This window comes from Alosa sapidissima, chromosome 23 (assembly GCF_018492685.1).
Source record: "Alosa sapidissima isolate fAloSap1 chromosome 23, fAloSap1.pri, whole genome shotgun sequence".
Classification (NCBI taxonomy): Eukaryota; Metazoa; Chordata; class Actinopteri; order Clupeiformes; family Clupeidae; genus Alosa; species Alosa sapidissima.
In genome coordinates, this window is record NC_055979.1 from 9,409,954 (window position 1) to 9,426,485 (window position 16,532).

Genomic DNA, 16,532 nt, shown 5'->3' on the forward strand with positions numbered 1-16,532 from the left:
TTTTCGGTTTGGTTTGGGATTTAATTTACTTTTGGACTGTTGAATTATATTGCTAAATGTTGGGACTGATGGGCACTGAAATCTGGGATATTTGATGGTTCACTGTTAAGTTTCATGCAGTTGAAAAAGTGTCGGGATTTCCACTGCTGTTTATTGCGAGACAAGGCAGCCCTTCATTGAATAGGGGTTGTGCTGTAATGGAAACCTTTTTGCGTAGACAAGTAGCCTAAATTTAGTTATTGTTTAATTATGCATGATTTAGTATTTTTTTTTTAAAATAAAATTTGTAGGCTGGAATGCCTTGAGTCGCAACAATTGTGTTTAGGCTAATAGGCTTCAGCCTCTGGCAATTAGATCGAAAGGGGCGGCAAGAGAATGAGCTTGAGAACGTTTGTTGGAGACCCATGGTAGGTAAACGACTTTTCTTTGCCAACAGTAGGTTATTAATCCAACCAACATAATACAATACAATACAACATATAATAAAATATTAAGAAGAGGTTATTTCATTGACCTAAATCGAACAATGTCTTCTAGTGGACTAATGGCATTTGTTGGTATGGTAGGCAATTGTTACCCCGTCTTGTATGGGAACCTGCCTTTATTTGTCCTGCTATAAATAGAATCAATCCCGGGCATAATTTGAGGATTTATGGTAGCCTAGTGCTCAACTTCTCCTGCTCAACATGACGTTAGCTGTTATGTTTATGATAACAAACTCAACTAGCCTATAGGCCTACTTATCAACTCGTTTTCACTAGCCTAAAATACAAGTCTATCAACGTTTTTGTTCTAAGACATTTATTTCAAACCTTCGTTCATAGCGCATAGCGTTCTTATGCGTTCAGTGTGGGGTATAAACAAGCTGAGAATTTAGCGGTGTCACGTCACGTCTGCCTGTCACAGACGTGGGGAGCTCTTTGAAGCTTGGGATAGTGTGATACAGTCACTACAGTAACAGTATTTTATTTGACTTCTTATGTAATTTTTTTTTTTCAATTTTATAAATGCTTGGTTTAAATGCTGTTGGAACAAATAGTTGATTATAAAGGCAACTTTCTGTTGCAATTTTCTGTGTGTTCTGGACTGGTAACTTGTTAAACCAACACTTGTTAAGTTCTAAGGTTGCATAAATATTAACTGCAAACACACAGTGGAGAGTTGATTTGGTTTATACCAGACAATTTAAGTAGCCCTAACTAGGCTATTTGATCATGTAGTCTATGTTTGGATCATATGCATGATGATTCATTCATGGCTTCATAAAATATCAACATCCCATGTTGCTTTTTTCTACCATTGGCCCAAGTAGTGACCAGTATTCTACAATTGGCCCAAGTAGTGAAAACAATTGTTTGAAAACAATCAATGGTATTATCTTAATATTCTGGCAAGTTTAAAATATGATGGTCGAAAGTGGGCCAGAGGTGGTGAATCCGATATCTGGAAATCTGATCTCACTATGGGTTTGTGTTCACAATTTGGTCCCCCTCACTTTCAAAATATCTCCTGCGCCCCTGGATGAGAGGATACACACCCTTTTCTTCTCTGTGTGTGCCATTACCTAATCTGACAATGTTAGCCTAGCTTAGCATAATTACTGGAAGTGGGTAACACCAGTTAGCCTATAGCTAAATAGGAGCTATAGGCTAACTGGTGTAACCTTCTTCCAGAGGCTGAGGCTGTGGATGGCCAGTGGTAGTGAATCCCAGAAGCAGCTCAACTCACCTGATGGAAGCCCAGGTAGTCTTGAATTGTGTGTGAGGAGTAGAAAATAATCCCCTCTGCTGTGGTGACCAACACAAACCCATTGAGAGCCTAGGAGAGAAAGCCAGAAAGACAGATACAAAGAGAGAGAGAGAGAAAGAGATATAGTTAAATCATTAAAACTATACATAGACACACATAGTATAACTACTAAAGAAAACTCTGCATAAATGTTTGACTCGCTTCTTCCTAAAATTGAGAAAATAACACAGACCTGAAAAGGTAAAATTATTAAAAAAAGAGACTATATTAGGGACTACAACAGAGACTTTGACGGGACACAGTACTCAAAGAATCCTCCATAGAAAAGCATGGGGTTAGTTCTTAATGCCAATATGGCAGTTGTCTGCACATCCACCCGCCTCTTCCTGTATGCCTCCTCATTCACTTGAATGGGAAAATAGTTGCCTGATAACTGCCCAAAGTGTGTTACCAAGATGGCCGCCAAGTAGGGGGACATGTGTGACAGATGTAAAATATATTTACTTTTAAAATATTTTAATCGGTAACCAATCAGCATTTAGAAATAGCATAGAAGAAGTGTGGAGTAGATCTGCACCGGAAGTTGGAGGGAGAGTGAGAGTTACGTGAAGAGGAGAGAGAAAAGCGGTAACGTGTGAATGGCTGCGATATGAGAAGGAGATAATTAAGAAGAACGGTGTTAATGTTCAGTATAGTGAAGTTTAAGTTAGTAGCGCAAAGTTCTGTTTGCCTCCTGGCTTTTGGAGTGTGTAGCCTACGTGCGAGAGTGAGGCTCAGTGCACCTGCCGAGGGAAGGAGAGTTAAACTATCGTTTGCGAGTTGGCTAGCTGATATTGGGCTCCCCACGCTGCTCAGTTCAACGGTTCCCTGCCAACCAGAGACAGCTCCACGACGTCAGCGGCCGGGTGAAAGTTAAAGTGAGAACATGAGGTGAAGTAACCTAATTTTGTGTCATTTGCCAGCAACTATATTGCTTTGTTTATTTTTGCTACTGTGGAATAGCTCCTGCTAGAACTGAAACAAAGGATTTTTGCTATTTGTTTTGCTACTCTGTTAACGGCTACGGACTGTGTAAAGAAGAGGAAGTTAATCTAATTATTTTTGTTAAACCATACAGACTGAATTACAAGGAGCTCATTTGAACACTTTCGTTTTGAATTGGGTATTTTGGACTGAGACATTTTATGCCCAAAGCAGTACATCGGTTATTGTAACACATTATCTTTGTTATTATGGCAAATGTTATTGTACAATTTTGCTAAGAACTGTTAGTAGGCTACTTCAAGGTTGAAAAGCATGTTCTGACATTTGTGACATTGAACTGAAGGGTTTCATATTGAATTCATTGAACATTAAGAATAGCATTATTTGAGCGCTCAGTCTCTAAAAGTTGGCCAACCGTTTTGTGTGTCATAAATTTGTCAAGAGTAAGGGGTAAACTCATTGATTGTTTTGATTGACAAAATATTTTATTTCATTGTATCTTATCTCATATTTTTTTTTATAAGTGCAATAGTATAATAAACCAGCACTTATTTTCTTCTTTTCAAATACTGTTTCTGCTGGGAAGTTCTTCATTTTGATTTCAGGTAATCTTCTCTGGAGTAGGGGCGTCTCATTCTCTGCTGTCAGAATAGTGTAGTTTGGGGAAAACACAGGGTAAGTGACACTTTACAAACCCACACTTATGAACGTGTTATGCTCTTTAGGTCATCACTGTGACACACTGAAATCCTGAAGCCTAAATTATTCTATTCATCTAGTGAAAGCAGCATAGGTCTGAGGCGAATTGACTTGGGGGTTAGGGACACAGATCTTGTAATTTCCAGTCATCCAGGGAACAGGTGTAACCCTTACTATGCGGATGTAGATTCCGTTCGCTACACATGCCCATAAGGACTATGAATTCCCTCTGTTCTACACTTGGGATGGGCATATTTACTTCCTCCTCCTCTATATCTGAATAGACCAAATACATTCAATCTGATTTCTGAGGATCTAAGAGGAAAGCAAACAAGCCCAGACTACCAGAGCCAAACGACAAACACATGCAAGTGGCCCAGGGCGGAGGGACAGGTCACCAAAACAGTTCGGACAGGGAGCGGGGTGACACAGCTGTCACGCTGGAGTCTTTCAGTGTCTCTGATGCCCGTCCATGAGTGACGGGTTAGCGGAGCAGCCACACACATGCAGCAACACACACACACACAATATTTTTCTTCTGCCCATGCTGTCCTTGGGTGCTGGATGTAAATGTGGTCGACAGTGGGTGTATGTGTGGCTCTGTCCAGGTAAGTTCCAATTTCTTTGTACTCGTCAAACTTCCAGGGCACTAGCTGCGGACTAGACTCTGAGTGACGAGTTCAAGTGGACTAGAAAGTCTAAGAACAAGGCGCATGTCCGTGGTGTCAGCAGAATTCTGTGTGTGTTTGTCTGCAAGTGAGTATGATCGAACAACATGCAGGTAAATGACACTAAATGTATGCTGTACTGTATACTGACTGTGACAATTCCCTACAGTTCATATTGAATATAATGGCTGATTAAATGCATGTATTTAATGCATTCAGCATTTTTGAGGGAACAAAACAGTCTCTTTCTCTTTCTCTCTCTTGATCTGTATTTGCTCTCAAATACATTCAGTGTATTTCAGACACGAGACCTAGCAAAATAAACTCTTCACACAGAACCTACCAAGGACACCAGGGGTGAACTCCACCCTTCCTCCCCCTCAGGCAGTCTAGCACACAGGGACAGTCCTCCGCAGCCATGTGGTCATATCTGCAGTGTTTGCGATGTTGGGCCAAAATTGCCAAGCGACAACACAAGCTGCTCTCCTGCCACCACCTCAGGCTTTAAACTGTCAGGGTTTCATGGATATTTCAGTGACAGCTATATTTGGTGTCTCCTGTGCCAGTTTCAGGGAGAGAGTGTGTTTGTGTTGGCATACGGATGTGCCCTCCTGGGCCTCTCTGTTGCAGCTTACAGAAACAAAGCCCAGCTTTGTCATGGACTGTTAAGGGCACGTTCCTGTGTCTTTTGCCATACTCATTTAGCTCCCTCTGAAGCTAGCCTGCCTGCCGTTACAGTAACACAATGTAGGACTGCCTGTTCTTTGTCGATTTTAACATACTGTTGACCCATTTAGCGCTTAGGGGGTACCCAATTAGTCTAGAACCGACAAAAAAAAGGTTGTGCTCTTATTCGCGGCATTCCAAACCAGCACCAACAAAGCCAGAAAGTCCATTCTCCATAATGTTAGTCAGTATGGCATCAAAATGAGTTCGAAACCATTATTCTGAGGTATAAGAACTACATTGTGTTACTTTTAAACATTCATTTGGATTAATTGATGCTTTGAAGATGTACCAAGATAGGGGAGGTCAGACCCCACAACATGCCTTACAAGAGACGCGTCTCCCTTATTTTTGGGAGCGGGCAATTTTTCTGCCCACTGATGTGTAAACAGCGGGCGGATTTTTCGAGAGTGTCTGTCAAACCTGGCTACGCGCGGCGAGGGAACGGGGCCGACAAGGAGTGACATGGAGGCGTAAAACAGGCCAGAACGCAGCCACGGGGCGCGGAGGATCCCTGGCCAGCTCGCCATGATGCGTCACACCGACCGCGAGCACAACGGGAGCGGGAGGATCACCGATACGGCCCCAACAGACGCGGGCTCTGAGTCGTGACTCACACCTTGTTATTTTTTCAGCTCTCCTCAAGGCAGGGGAGTGAGAGAAGGACGGAGAGAAGGAGGGAGAGATGGAAGAAGAAGAGAAAGAATAAGAAAAAGGAGGAGTGCTGTTTTCTATTTTAACCCTATTGTGTGTGTGTGTGTGTGTGTGTGTGTGTGTGTGTGTGTGTGTGTGTGTGTGTGTGTGTGTGTTGTCCTGAGCAGCTGGCTGGTCAGTGAGGTCAGTGAGGCCTCATTGATGTTTTCATGTGGCCTCTCTGGGAGCGAGTACGCTTTTGCTTTTCCACTCCCTCACACACACACACACACACACACACACACACACACACACACACACAGAGACACACACACACACACACAGAGACACACACACATCCCTCATGCCCCACTCATGGGCCTGATTCACACACTCATCCTGACCTCCACACTCTGCATACACATTCCAAATATACTCATCTCGCATACTCCACTAAAAACAGATTCACATATTCCACTAAAAACAGTGAAATGTTTGCATACTTATTATCCTAACCATGCTTATTTTGCACACTCATTTCTTATTGTCATGTCTGTACTGAACACATATGTTCAGTGTTTAGTGCAGTTTGCTCTGTTTCCTGCCAGCCCCTTGACATCATTACAATTATTTTACACTAACACAACACAATGAGTGAGAAGAAAAATAAATCAGCATGAATGAAAAGAAGTGTTTCACCAAGCGTGAAACAAAGTGGCTAAATATATACAGAACATTGCATGTTTGAGTTGAACTCGGAGCTTGGCTTCAGAGCAACGCTGGAACTGAACTGGTGAATTCAACTCAGATGTACATTAGCTGCCAACTCAAGCGTGACCAATGTTGATGTACAACTGATGTCGCTGCCCTGGGGGTGATGTCTTTATTATTCCTCGCTCCATCTTCACACTATCGCCCCCTCCACCTCTCTCTCCCCCTCCATCCATCCCTCCATCCTTCACTCCCTCTCTCTTTTCCCCTCCATCCTTCACTCCCCCTCCATTGTTCCCACCCTCCTCTCTCTCCATCCCCTTCCTACTCTCTCTCCCCCTCCTTTCATCTCTCCATCCTTCCCTCCCTTCTCTCTCTCCATCTCTTTCTCCCTCCATCTTTCCCGTCCATCCTTCTCTTTCTCCATTCATCCATCCATCCTCCCTCTTCTCTTCAGTTCTCTTTAGTCTTCCATCTTTTGTTTGGCCCACAGCAGAGGCAGTGAGAGAGAGAGAGAGTAGCAGAGAGAGAGAGAAGCAGAGAAAGAGAGAGAGAGAGAGAAAGAGAGAGAGAGAAAAGCAGAGACGTTTCCAGCCACTCGTACTTGGTAATCCTCCACACTGGTTTGGACTCGAGCGCAGTCCAACGAAACACAAACCACATCATGTGAGCTTGCCCTCGTCCAGTTTCCACATACTGCAAGGACATGTATGAACTCAATCATGCACTGCCAGCCCTTTGGGTGCTCTGGGATCAGCTATGTGGACCTTGACATTCAGCCAGCCTAGCCTGAGCTCTGACTAAAAACATAGAGATGTGTGTGTATATGTATGCGTGTGTGTTTGTGTGTGTGTGCCAGATCACTGCTGCCCAGGCTGTTGTTATGTTTCTGGCAGTACAGTTATGAGAGTGTGGAGTGTTTGGTTCAGGAAGAATGGCTTTTGGTTTCCATGCTGGTATGCTTCCACTGAGTGGTAGTCCCCCTGGAGTTCATCTGTTTTGACTGGTTTTAGTTTAAACATACTGTAGGTTACATTACATAGAAATGGACTGGCTTGCTTCAGTTTAAAGACACCGTACGTTACATCACATAAAGATGGACTGGCTTGTTTTAGTTTAAATATACCGTAGGTTACATTACATAGAGATGGACTGGCTTGCTTCAGTTTAAAGACACCGTACGTTACATCACATAAAGATGGACTGGCTTGTTTTAGTTTAAATATACCGTAGGTTACATTACATAGAGATGGACTGGCTTGCTTCAGTTTAAAGACACCGTACGTTACATCACATAAAGATGGACTGGCTTGCTTCAGTTTAAAGACACCGTACGTTACATCACATAGAGATGGACTGGCTTGTTTTAGTTTAAACATACAGTAGGTTCCATCACATGTAGACATACCTGCCAACATTTGGCTTTTAAACTAGGTGGCGGGGAAGGGGGGGAGGGGTATTTCTGACTAATAATTTGAGTTTCGAAATGTACACAGGTAGTCATGTTGGTCATTCTTTTATCTGACTGAAAGCGGTATGCTGCATGCCAATTTATGGAGCCTATAATACAATCTTGAGCTGTGTTAGTTTACAGTTTTCCTCAGTTGCTTTGGCACATTTCTCAGATAAGAATTGCAATTCACAAAACTGTTTGCCAAACTCCACATCTTATCATCGTATCACTTGTGGACATCATTGAAACAGTTTCTCCCCATATTGAACAAAAAGCAATGCTTTCGTACATCCACGCAACTGATTTTGTACAAATGTTGCTGTTTTAAAAAAAATAAAAATTCAATGGCTAATGTCATGTTGGTCAAAATGCACTATACTGATTCCCTGCTGAATAGTCCTACCCCATAAAACAAATTCGCCTTATTTCATTGCTTGTGTCATTACATGCAAATGTGTTGAACTAGCTGTCATAACTAGTTGTCATAGTCTGTTTATATGTGATCTAAACATCAGACAGGAATGGCAGGATGTATAGAAAGATGTACCGTGGTGCACAGCTCTGACCAAGGGTTGTTTTATGGTACATTAGTCATTTTTAATGTGCACAATGCTATAAAAGCCTTGCTCTTCTTTATACAGTACACACTTATGAAACACATCCACTGTTTTGCAATCAACCCCCTCCACACACAATAATGTGTAACCTTGTAGTTTTAAAATAGAAAATAGTGCTGCCTTCCACATTGTTCAATAGAAAATACTAAAAGAGTAAACTGTCACATTGACAACAAGACAGAACAGTTTGATTATCTTGACATAAACAATGGCATCATGACTTGTCATTTTGATTGCACTGACCGTTTCATTGGCATAAATATTTGTTTGAGGCATAAACTAAGCATTTTGAGCAAGATGCGCACTTTTGCAGGTTATCCACTATGCAGTGCAGTTCTGCCGACAAAAAGTAGATGCTTGTGTATCAACAAACACCCAATACAATTTCACATCAGTTGGCTAGTTATATTTTGAGCATTCAACTAGCCTGTAAACATGGTCAGTGACACCATATGCCATGTATGCATGCTATAAGGTCTGTGAGCTGTTTAACACTAGCCTTGTGTGACCATCCTGATCTTGCGAGCTCCATTTTTCCACTCGCAGATCAGTCTGGCTTCTTGCGATGGAGAAAATTTGGAGCCGCTCACCAAACGAATGGCTAATCAGCGTTGGTTTTAAGACGGGTTTAGGTTAAGGGTAGCCTTTTGTGGTTGTATTTTCGTCGACGCTCTATTAGTACGTGTGTTTTTTAAAACACAATATATATACTCCACATCATGTTTTTCCCCTTCCTGCTGTCTGAGTGCAGGAACATTCAGGAGGTTCCTTGCCCTACCATAGTCCCCTGAAGGACCCCTGCGGCTCTTAAGAGTCCCCCTTTCAGCAATATCACACACACACAAACACACACACTTCTAAGAACCCATCCCGCCTCACCCTCTCCTAGTATCCTATCTATCTCAGCGCCCACATTGTATACAAACACACACACAGGCTGGGGTGGTTCTCAGTTGCTCTGTATAAATATTTAGGCTCATTTGTCTGCAGAACAGCACACACATACAACCACCCACACCCACCCACACACGCGCGCGCACACACACACACACACACACACACACACACACACACACACACACACACACACACACACACACACACACGTCTCTCTCTCGGGGCCTGAGCCTAGGCCAGGCTCCTCCACAGAACCATCAGAGATGCATTTTTAATACTTCACGGGTCTGTGGCCTAACACCCGTCCGGCTGACTGGACCCAACACCAGAGGGAGAGAGAGAGAGCGAGAGAGAGAGTGAGAGAGAGAGAGGCAGAGAGAGCGAGAGAGAGAGGGAGAAAGAGAGAGGGAGAGAGAGAGAGAGAGGGAGAGAGAGAGGGAGAGAGAGGAGCGGCCACATGTGGTCTTTACACACACACACACACACATACACACACAAACACAGGGTTAGAGATGAATTGTCCTCCCAGACCCACACACACTCACACATGTTCAGCTGTTTGCCAAACTCTTGATCGGGTTGGCATGTACTCACAGCTTTTCATGCCATGTCACATAGTATCTCCAACAAAGAGAGAAGATAACTGGAGAATTACCAAAGAAATCAAACTTGAAATATGATATAATACTAATGATACAGCCCATCTAATACAGTATATAAATAATGTATATCACTAAATAATGGACCGTCTGAGTCCTCTTTAGAATTTGATGATTCTTTGTTGGCCTGCAGGACATATGGCCGCTGAGGTATATGGGGAATATCAGAGAATCCTTCCTTGGGCTGGTTTTATCCTTCTAGTCAATAATGCATACGCTCACAGCCACTCTATAATTCATAGCAGAGAGTCTGAAATGGAACACATAAAGACAAGCAGGCCCAGGCCCAAATAGCTTCTCTTCATCTCTCGTCTCCTCTCCCCTGGCCTCCTCTTTGCCCAGCTTGTCCTGTCCTCTCCTCTTGCCCACTCTCTGCCCAGCCTCTTCTCTCTTCTCATCTCCAGTCCTGTCCTCTCGTCTCCTTTTTGCCCTACCTCTCCTCTCCTCACCTTTCCTCTCCTCTCTGGAGGATGCAGTCTTGGTAGATGCCCAGGAATCCTCATCTCTTCTTTTCTCAGATCTTTTCTTCTTTCTCTCTCCCTGCCTCTCACTATCACTTCCTCTCTTTCTCCCATCCTCTCTCTCTCCCTCTCTTCTTTCTCTGCTTCTCTCAACACTCTCTTTCTCTTCCCCTCACCTTTCTGCTTCTCTCTCTCCATTTCTTCCATTCCCCTCTCTCTATCCCTCTCTCCCTCCCTGCTCTGACTCTCCTTCCTCTCTCATTCTTCAACTCCCCTCTCTCTCTCTCTCACTCTTTTTATGTGGAGAGCCTAGAGGAAGGACTCTTTCATTCGTTGACAGTGCCATTGTCCTTGATGGCACAACAGAAAAGGCTTTGGGAGACACACACACATTTTAGACACATATGCCAAAGCCTGTAGGAGCATCTCCTTTGCTCTAATTAAGGCCTTTCAGCATTGATGGGAGATGTGGTGTGTGTGTGTGTGTGTGTGTGTGTGTGTGTGTGTGTGTGTGTATGTGTGTGTGTGTGTGTGTGTGGTGAACATGAGAAGATCACTGTTGTAGGGCTGGTGAGGCCTCAGATCCATAAATGTATACCCATCCAAAATGATTAACATCACCAGAGGTCTTTTCACAGAGCGAGGGAGCCAGAGAAAGAGAGATGGGGGGCAGGGCAAGACACAGTCTCACAATCTTAGTGCAGTCTTAATGCAGCACAGAGAGTAGAATAGAGTACTTAGAGTAGAGTAGAGTGGAGTTCTTAAAGTAGCATAGAGTGGAATAGATTACAGTAGAATACTTAGAGTAAAGTGAAATAGAGTAGAGTAGAGTACTTAGAGTAGAGTAGAGAAGAATATTTAGAGTAAAGAGTGGAGTAGATTATAAAGTAGAGTAGAATAGAGTAGAGTAGAGAAGAGTACTTTGAGTAAAGTACTTAGAGTAGAGTAGATTATTGTAGAATAAAGTAAATAGAGTAAATAGAGTAGAACAGAGTAGAGTAGAGTACTTAAGAGTGGAATAGAGTACTTGGAGTAAAGTTATTGTTACTGGTGTGAACAGGTGTTTAGAGTAGAGTAGAGTGGAGTAGAGCTTAGTCTCTTGTGTCTGCCAAATTAATCAATGTACTCTGGTGGGTAAAGTGCATAATCAAAGGGAAATAGGAAGAGGCAACTATGGCAGAGATTCACACAAAGAAGAGAGGACATGAACCGATTACTTCATGCTCCAAACAGTCGCCTTAAAGCAACCTGTCTGACCTGCTGACCTGAGTGAAGGTGTTCAGCAGTCTGGTAATCACAAAACAGAGAGGTCAGCACATAAACAACAAACAAAACCAGTAAAAAAACAAAAGTAAGTGTCATTACTGTTAATAAAACAAATGAATAAACTATATAAAGTCTATGTCAATAAACTGCACAGTCATCTACTGATGAGTGACATATGAATGTACTATTAGATGCGGAACATTCAGTGATGCTATACAGAGAAGGGCACTGCTGTTTACAATGTTGTGTTACACTGTGAGGACAGTGTCTGCTGAGGACATTGGATTGTGCTGGGATTGGATCAGTATGTGTGTGTGGGTGTCTTGCAGTGTCTGTATGTGTGTGTCTGTGTGTGTGTGACTGCCACTGAGTGTCCTTTTGTGTGTGTATGTGTGCAACTCTGTCTGTATGTGCCTCTGACTGTGTGTACTGTATGTGTGTGTGTGTGTGTACATGTGTGTGTGTTTTATGAGAGGCAGTGTGACTGGGGTGATCTGAGGATGTGACCGACGGGCCGTGTCTTCCCAACAGAAGCTCATAGGAGCCTGAGAGATCTCTCTCTGTTAGACAGGACAGCACAGGACCCCTACGGGCGTTCCAAGCTGCTGCCTGAACTAAAACACTAAAAATTGTCTGGAGTCAGACAGAGAGCCTTTGTGCAGGCAGACAGAGGGCTATGAGAACACAGGCCCCTGGGTCTGGGAGAACTATTCATCTCTAACCCTGTGTTTGTGTGTGTGTGTATGTGTGTGGGTTTGGCGGGACTATTCATCTCTAACCCTGTGTTTGTGTGTGTGTGTTTGTGTGTGTGTGTGTGTGTGTGGGTCTGGGAGGACTATTCATCTCTAACCCTGTGTGTGTGTGTGTGTGTGTGAGTGTGTGTGGGTCTGGGAGGACTATTCATCTCATGGCCAAGTGTGGCTGCAGCCTCGGATACCTCAGGGTGGTCCACCGAGTGTTAATGATGAATAAAAAACGCTGCACTGAAAACATATCTACTAGATTCAGTGTCACCCACATGAGTGGCCTCTCCTGTTCTGACACACAGGCTGCAGAGTCTGTATAAACACAACTCCTTAAATCGACCGGATCTGACATACAGAGGACACACGGGGACACACACACACACACACACAGATATAGTTAGACATATACAGACACACAGATAAACACACACGCACACACAGACACATACAGCTAGACATACACAGACAGATGGAAACACACACACACACACACACACGCACAAACAAACAAACACACACACACACACACACACACACAAACATGCATACACACTTGAGATCCACTTGAGCATATTTAGACACATAGAGAAACATATACCGGCACATAACACACAACAAAGCAAAAAACACACACACAGTTCCCTGTTGGTGGAACAACCTAGCAAGTACTACCAGAGCCACGGTGTCCCTCTCTATCTTCAAGAAGCTCTTGAAGACCCAACTCTTCCGAGAGAATACCTCCTCTCCAAACACATCTAACAACCTAACACACCTAACATGTCCGTTACCATGCACTTCCTCTTCCTTCTTTTGTTCTACTTTCTTCTACCTCCTTCTCTTTCTACTACCAGCTCCTTCGACTACACTTCACCAGTACAGTACTTAAACTTCTGCACTCTCATCCTCTGGTCGTCTTTAGGTGTTTGTATAGTATTATTTATTGCTACTCATGGTCTCCTTTGCAATGTAGCTTGAATGTTTGGATCAAAGTGTCTGCTGACTGAGTACGTCTAAATGAAAGAACTTTAGAAGACAGACAAACAGAAAACACACTCATTGGGAAACACACTCAGGACCACAATGGAAATAAGCCCTAGGGCTTTATTGCGTTAATGCGTTTGACAAATACTGTACAAAGACATTTGATTTATTTATTTATTCATTCACTTTGATGAGAAATGTATTTTGTACACTACCATCAATAAAGAATTGCAATCAAATCAATCAATACATACCCTAATTTGTCAATCTCCCTCCTTAGCTTTTTTGTAAGATAGCCTTACCTGTCAATCACTTTGGGTCAACGTTGTTGTTTTAAATGTGCTATATAAATAAAGTGACTTCACTTGACTTGACAATCAAATCAATTAATCAATCAATCAATCAATCACACTGACAGATAAACACACATACACACAGCAGGCGGCACACAGAGGTCCTCACTGACACTAATCATAAGCTTCAGGTCAGGATGAGCTGAGACCTGAGCCAAATACCACAACAACAAGGTCCAACCTGTTAGAGAGAGGGCAAGGGGCAACAGGACTAGTGGATTAGTGTGTGTCTGTGTGCGTGTGTGTGTGTGTGTGTGTGTTAGAGAGAGTAGGATCGATGGATTAGGTGACCAATCTGCTTTGGGGTCAGGATAGGTTAAGGTTTAACAGTGCTGGCCCCTTGACCTGGGAATCACAACCCTGTCTGAGACTTTTCTCAGAAAAATATACACACATACACACATGTGCACACACACCCATACACATACACACATACACGCATACACACGCACAAACACATGCACAAACACAAACAAACACACACAGATGTGTGTATAGCAGTGTGCATAATGTCAGCCCCTGAATATCCACTTTAGCAGTAAAATCTAATGATGACTTGTAGTATCCAGGATGTAAGACCTCTTAAATGAGCCGGGTGAGCGCCCTGTCCAGTGTCAGTGTGCATGTGGGCATTGAGCACTATATCCAGTGGGAATTGAGCACTATATCCAGTGCACATGTGGGCACTGAGCACCCTGTCCAGTGCGCATGTGGGCACTGAGCACCCTGTCCAGTGTCAGTACGCATGTGGGCATTGAGCCTTAATCCTCACTGCTGACAAATACACTATTCTCCCTGAATACACTCTCCTTCCCCCAGCCGGTCAGTCTGTTGGAGCCCTGGGCAGGCAGCCAGATGTGCAGAGACTGCAGGTGGTGGGGGGGTAAGAGAGAGGGAGAGAGAGAGAGAGAAAGAGAGAGAGAGAGAGAGAAAGAGAGACATTCCTCTTTTCTTTTCTTCCAAACAGATATTGTATCTGCATCTTGTATCAGTTAACATATGTTTGCTTTGGTAACACAGCTTCACTGAATGATACCAATTAAGATCCACTGAATTGAATTGAATTGAGGGGGTGGGTTGAGAAGGGTGAGGAGAGAGAGAGGTAGTGATGCTCAAAAGGGACAAGTTGGAATATCAAAATGCTTTTATTTAGACATAATTTTCCAGCAGTGGTATCAAATGTTTTTACTGGAACACACACACACACACACACACACACACACACACACACACACACACACACACACACACACACAGAGAGAAAGATCCGAAATGACTGAAAACACACCTGGAGTAGTAATTCCCCCTCTGGTATCCATCTGTCCGTAAGACCCGTTGGCTTGTTGTTGTCATGGCTACTGCTGTTGCCTGTCAGACCTTTGCAATTGTGGTTCTTCAGAGCAACTGTAGAGAGAGAGAGAGAGAGAGAGAGGCAGGCTTTAGATCTGGAGAAATGTTTACAAAGCACTGCTGTGAATGTCAGAGTGCCTCACTCGCACTACACCAAACACAGCGCTCAACGAGGGCTCCCGACTCGTTAACTATTCATACGCGAGCATCTTGAAAATGACCGCTGGAGAAACAGTGCAATCTCCCCGCCTGCTGCAGTGCCAGGCAGTCAGTGCCCATTAGTGGCACAACGACAATCTCAACTGAGGAACCAAAATGTCAGTGCCTTTATTTTTTTATTTAACCAGAGAGGGCACCAGAGACACAGACTTCCCAGAATCCTCTGCTTCCCCTGAGCATGCCCACTTTAGCAACGATGGCTCGCTCTCCCACTGGTCTACTGTGCTAATGGACTATCCCTGTGTGTGTGTGTGTGTGTGTGTGTGTGTGTGTGTGTGTGTGTGTGTGTGTGTGTGTGTGTGTGTGTGTGTGTGTGTGTGCCTGTGTGTGTGTGGATGTGTGTGGATGTGCAACCACAGCTAGTGTTGGTTTTTAAAGGCTACTGATGTGTTTGTAAATGTTCATTGCCCATGGAAAATGAACCAGGCAAGTTGAGTGACAGAGAGAAGGAAAGAGAGAGCAAGAGAGGGAGAGACAGGGAGAGAGGGAGAGAGAAAGACAAAGGGAGAGAGATGGAGAGAGAGAGGGAGGGAGAGGGAGAGAGGGAAGAAGAGATAGAGAGAAAGGGAGAGAGAGGGAGAGAGACAGAGAGGGACAGAGCGTGAGAGAGAGAGGGAGAGAGAGAAATGGAGAGACAGAGAGAGAGAGGGGAAGAGTGACAGAGAGAGGGACAGAGAGAGAGGGAGAGAGAATGAAAGAAAAGAAAGAAAGCAGATAGAGCTTTGAAGAGATGGAAAAAGGGGGGCAGTGGAGGAGGAGAGAGAGAGAGAGAGGAGGAGGAGAGACAACTGAGCCTAGACATTCAGGCGGTGCAGAGCGTCAGAGACACTCGTTTGCTTCTTAGTTAGCTTCATCAGTGAGATTTTCACCCAATTTTCAGACCTCCCAGTATAACCAGTAGGCCTGTCTGTGGAGATGACCAAACCCAGCCATCTCTACTCCTGCCAGCCATCATCATCATGTACATACACACACACAGACACACACACACAGCGCTGTGTTATTTTTTCAGCAGAGCCACAGGATGATAGCTTATGTAATGTGGTGGCCCAGAACATCCTGATGCAGAGACAGCTTTAAAAAAAAGAATGAAAGGTACAGAACAAGGGCACAGCAATGCCAGCCAGCCAGGCCACCCTCACTGGTGTTCACACACACCTCTGAGTGGACACTGTGGCGCAACTGACACACTGCAGCGCATAGTGAACACAGCTGGAAGGATTATTGGTGCTTCACTCCCCTCCCTGAAGGACATTTACACCACCCACCTCACCCGCAAGGCGATCAAAATTGTGAGTGATGCAAGTCACCCCGCTCACAATCTGTTTGATCTACTGCCCTCTGGGAAGAGGTACAGAAG

General features: G+C 43.9%; 1 protein-coding gene across 1 annotated transcript in view; it reads right to left on the bottom strand.

Annotated features, from left to right (window-relative positions):
- Positions 1-16,532, bottom strand: part of ahr1b (aryl hydrocarbon receptor 1b) — a 77,551-nt gene that overhangs the window by 24,960 nt on the left and 36,059 nt on the right. The window contains exons 3-4 of the mRNA XM_042081202.1: positions 14,892-15,007; positions 1,729-1,818 (exon numbers count right to left, since the gene is read on the bottom strand). Of these exons, the coding sequence (XP_041937136.1) occupies positions 1,729-1,818; positions 14,892-15,007 (206 nt within the window). The remainder of the gene's footprint in view (positions 1-1,728; positions 1,819-14,891; positions 15,008-16,532) is intronic.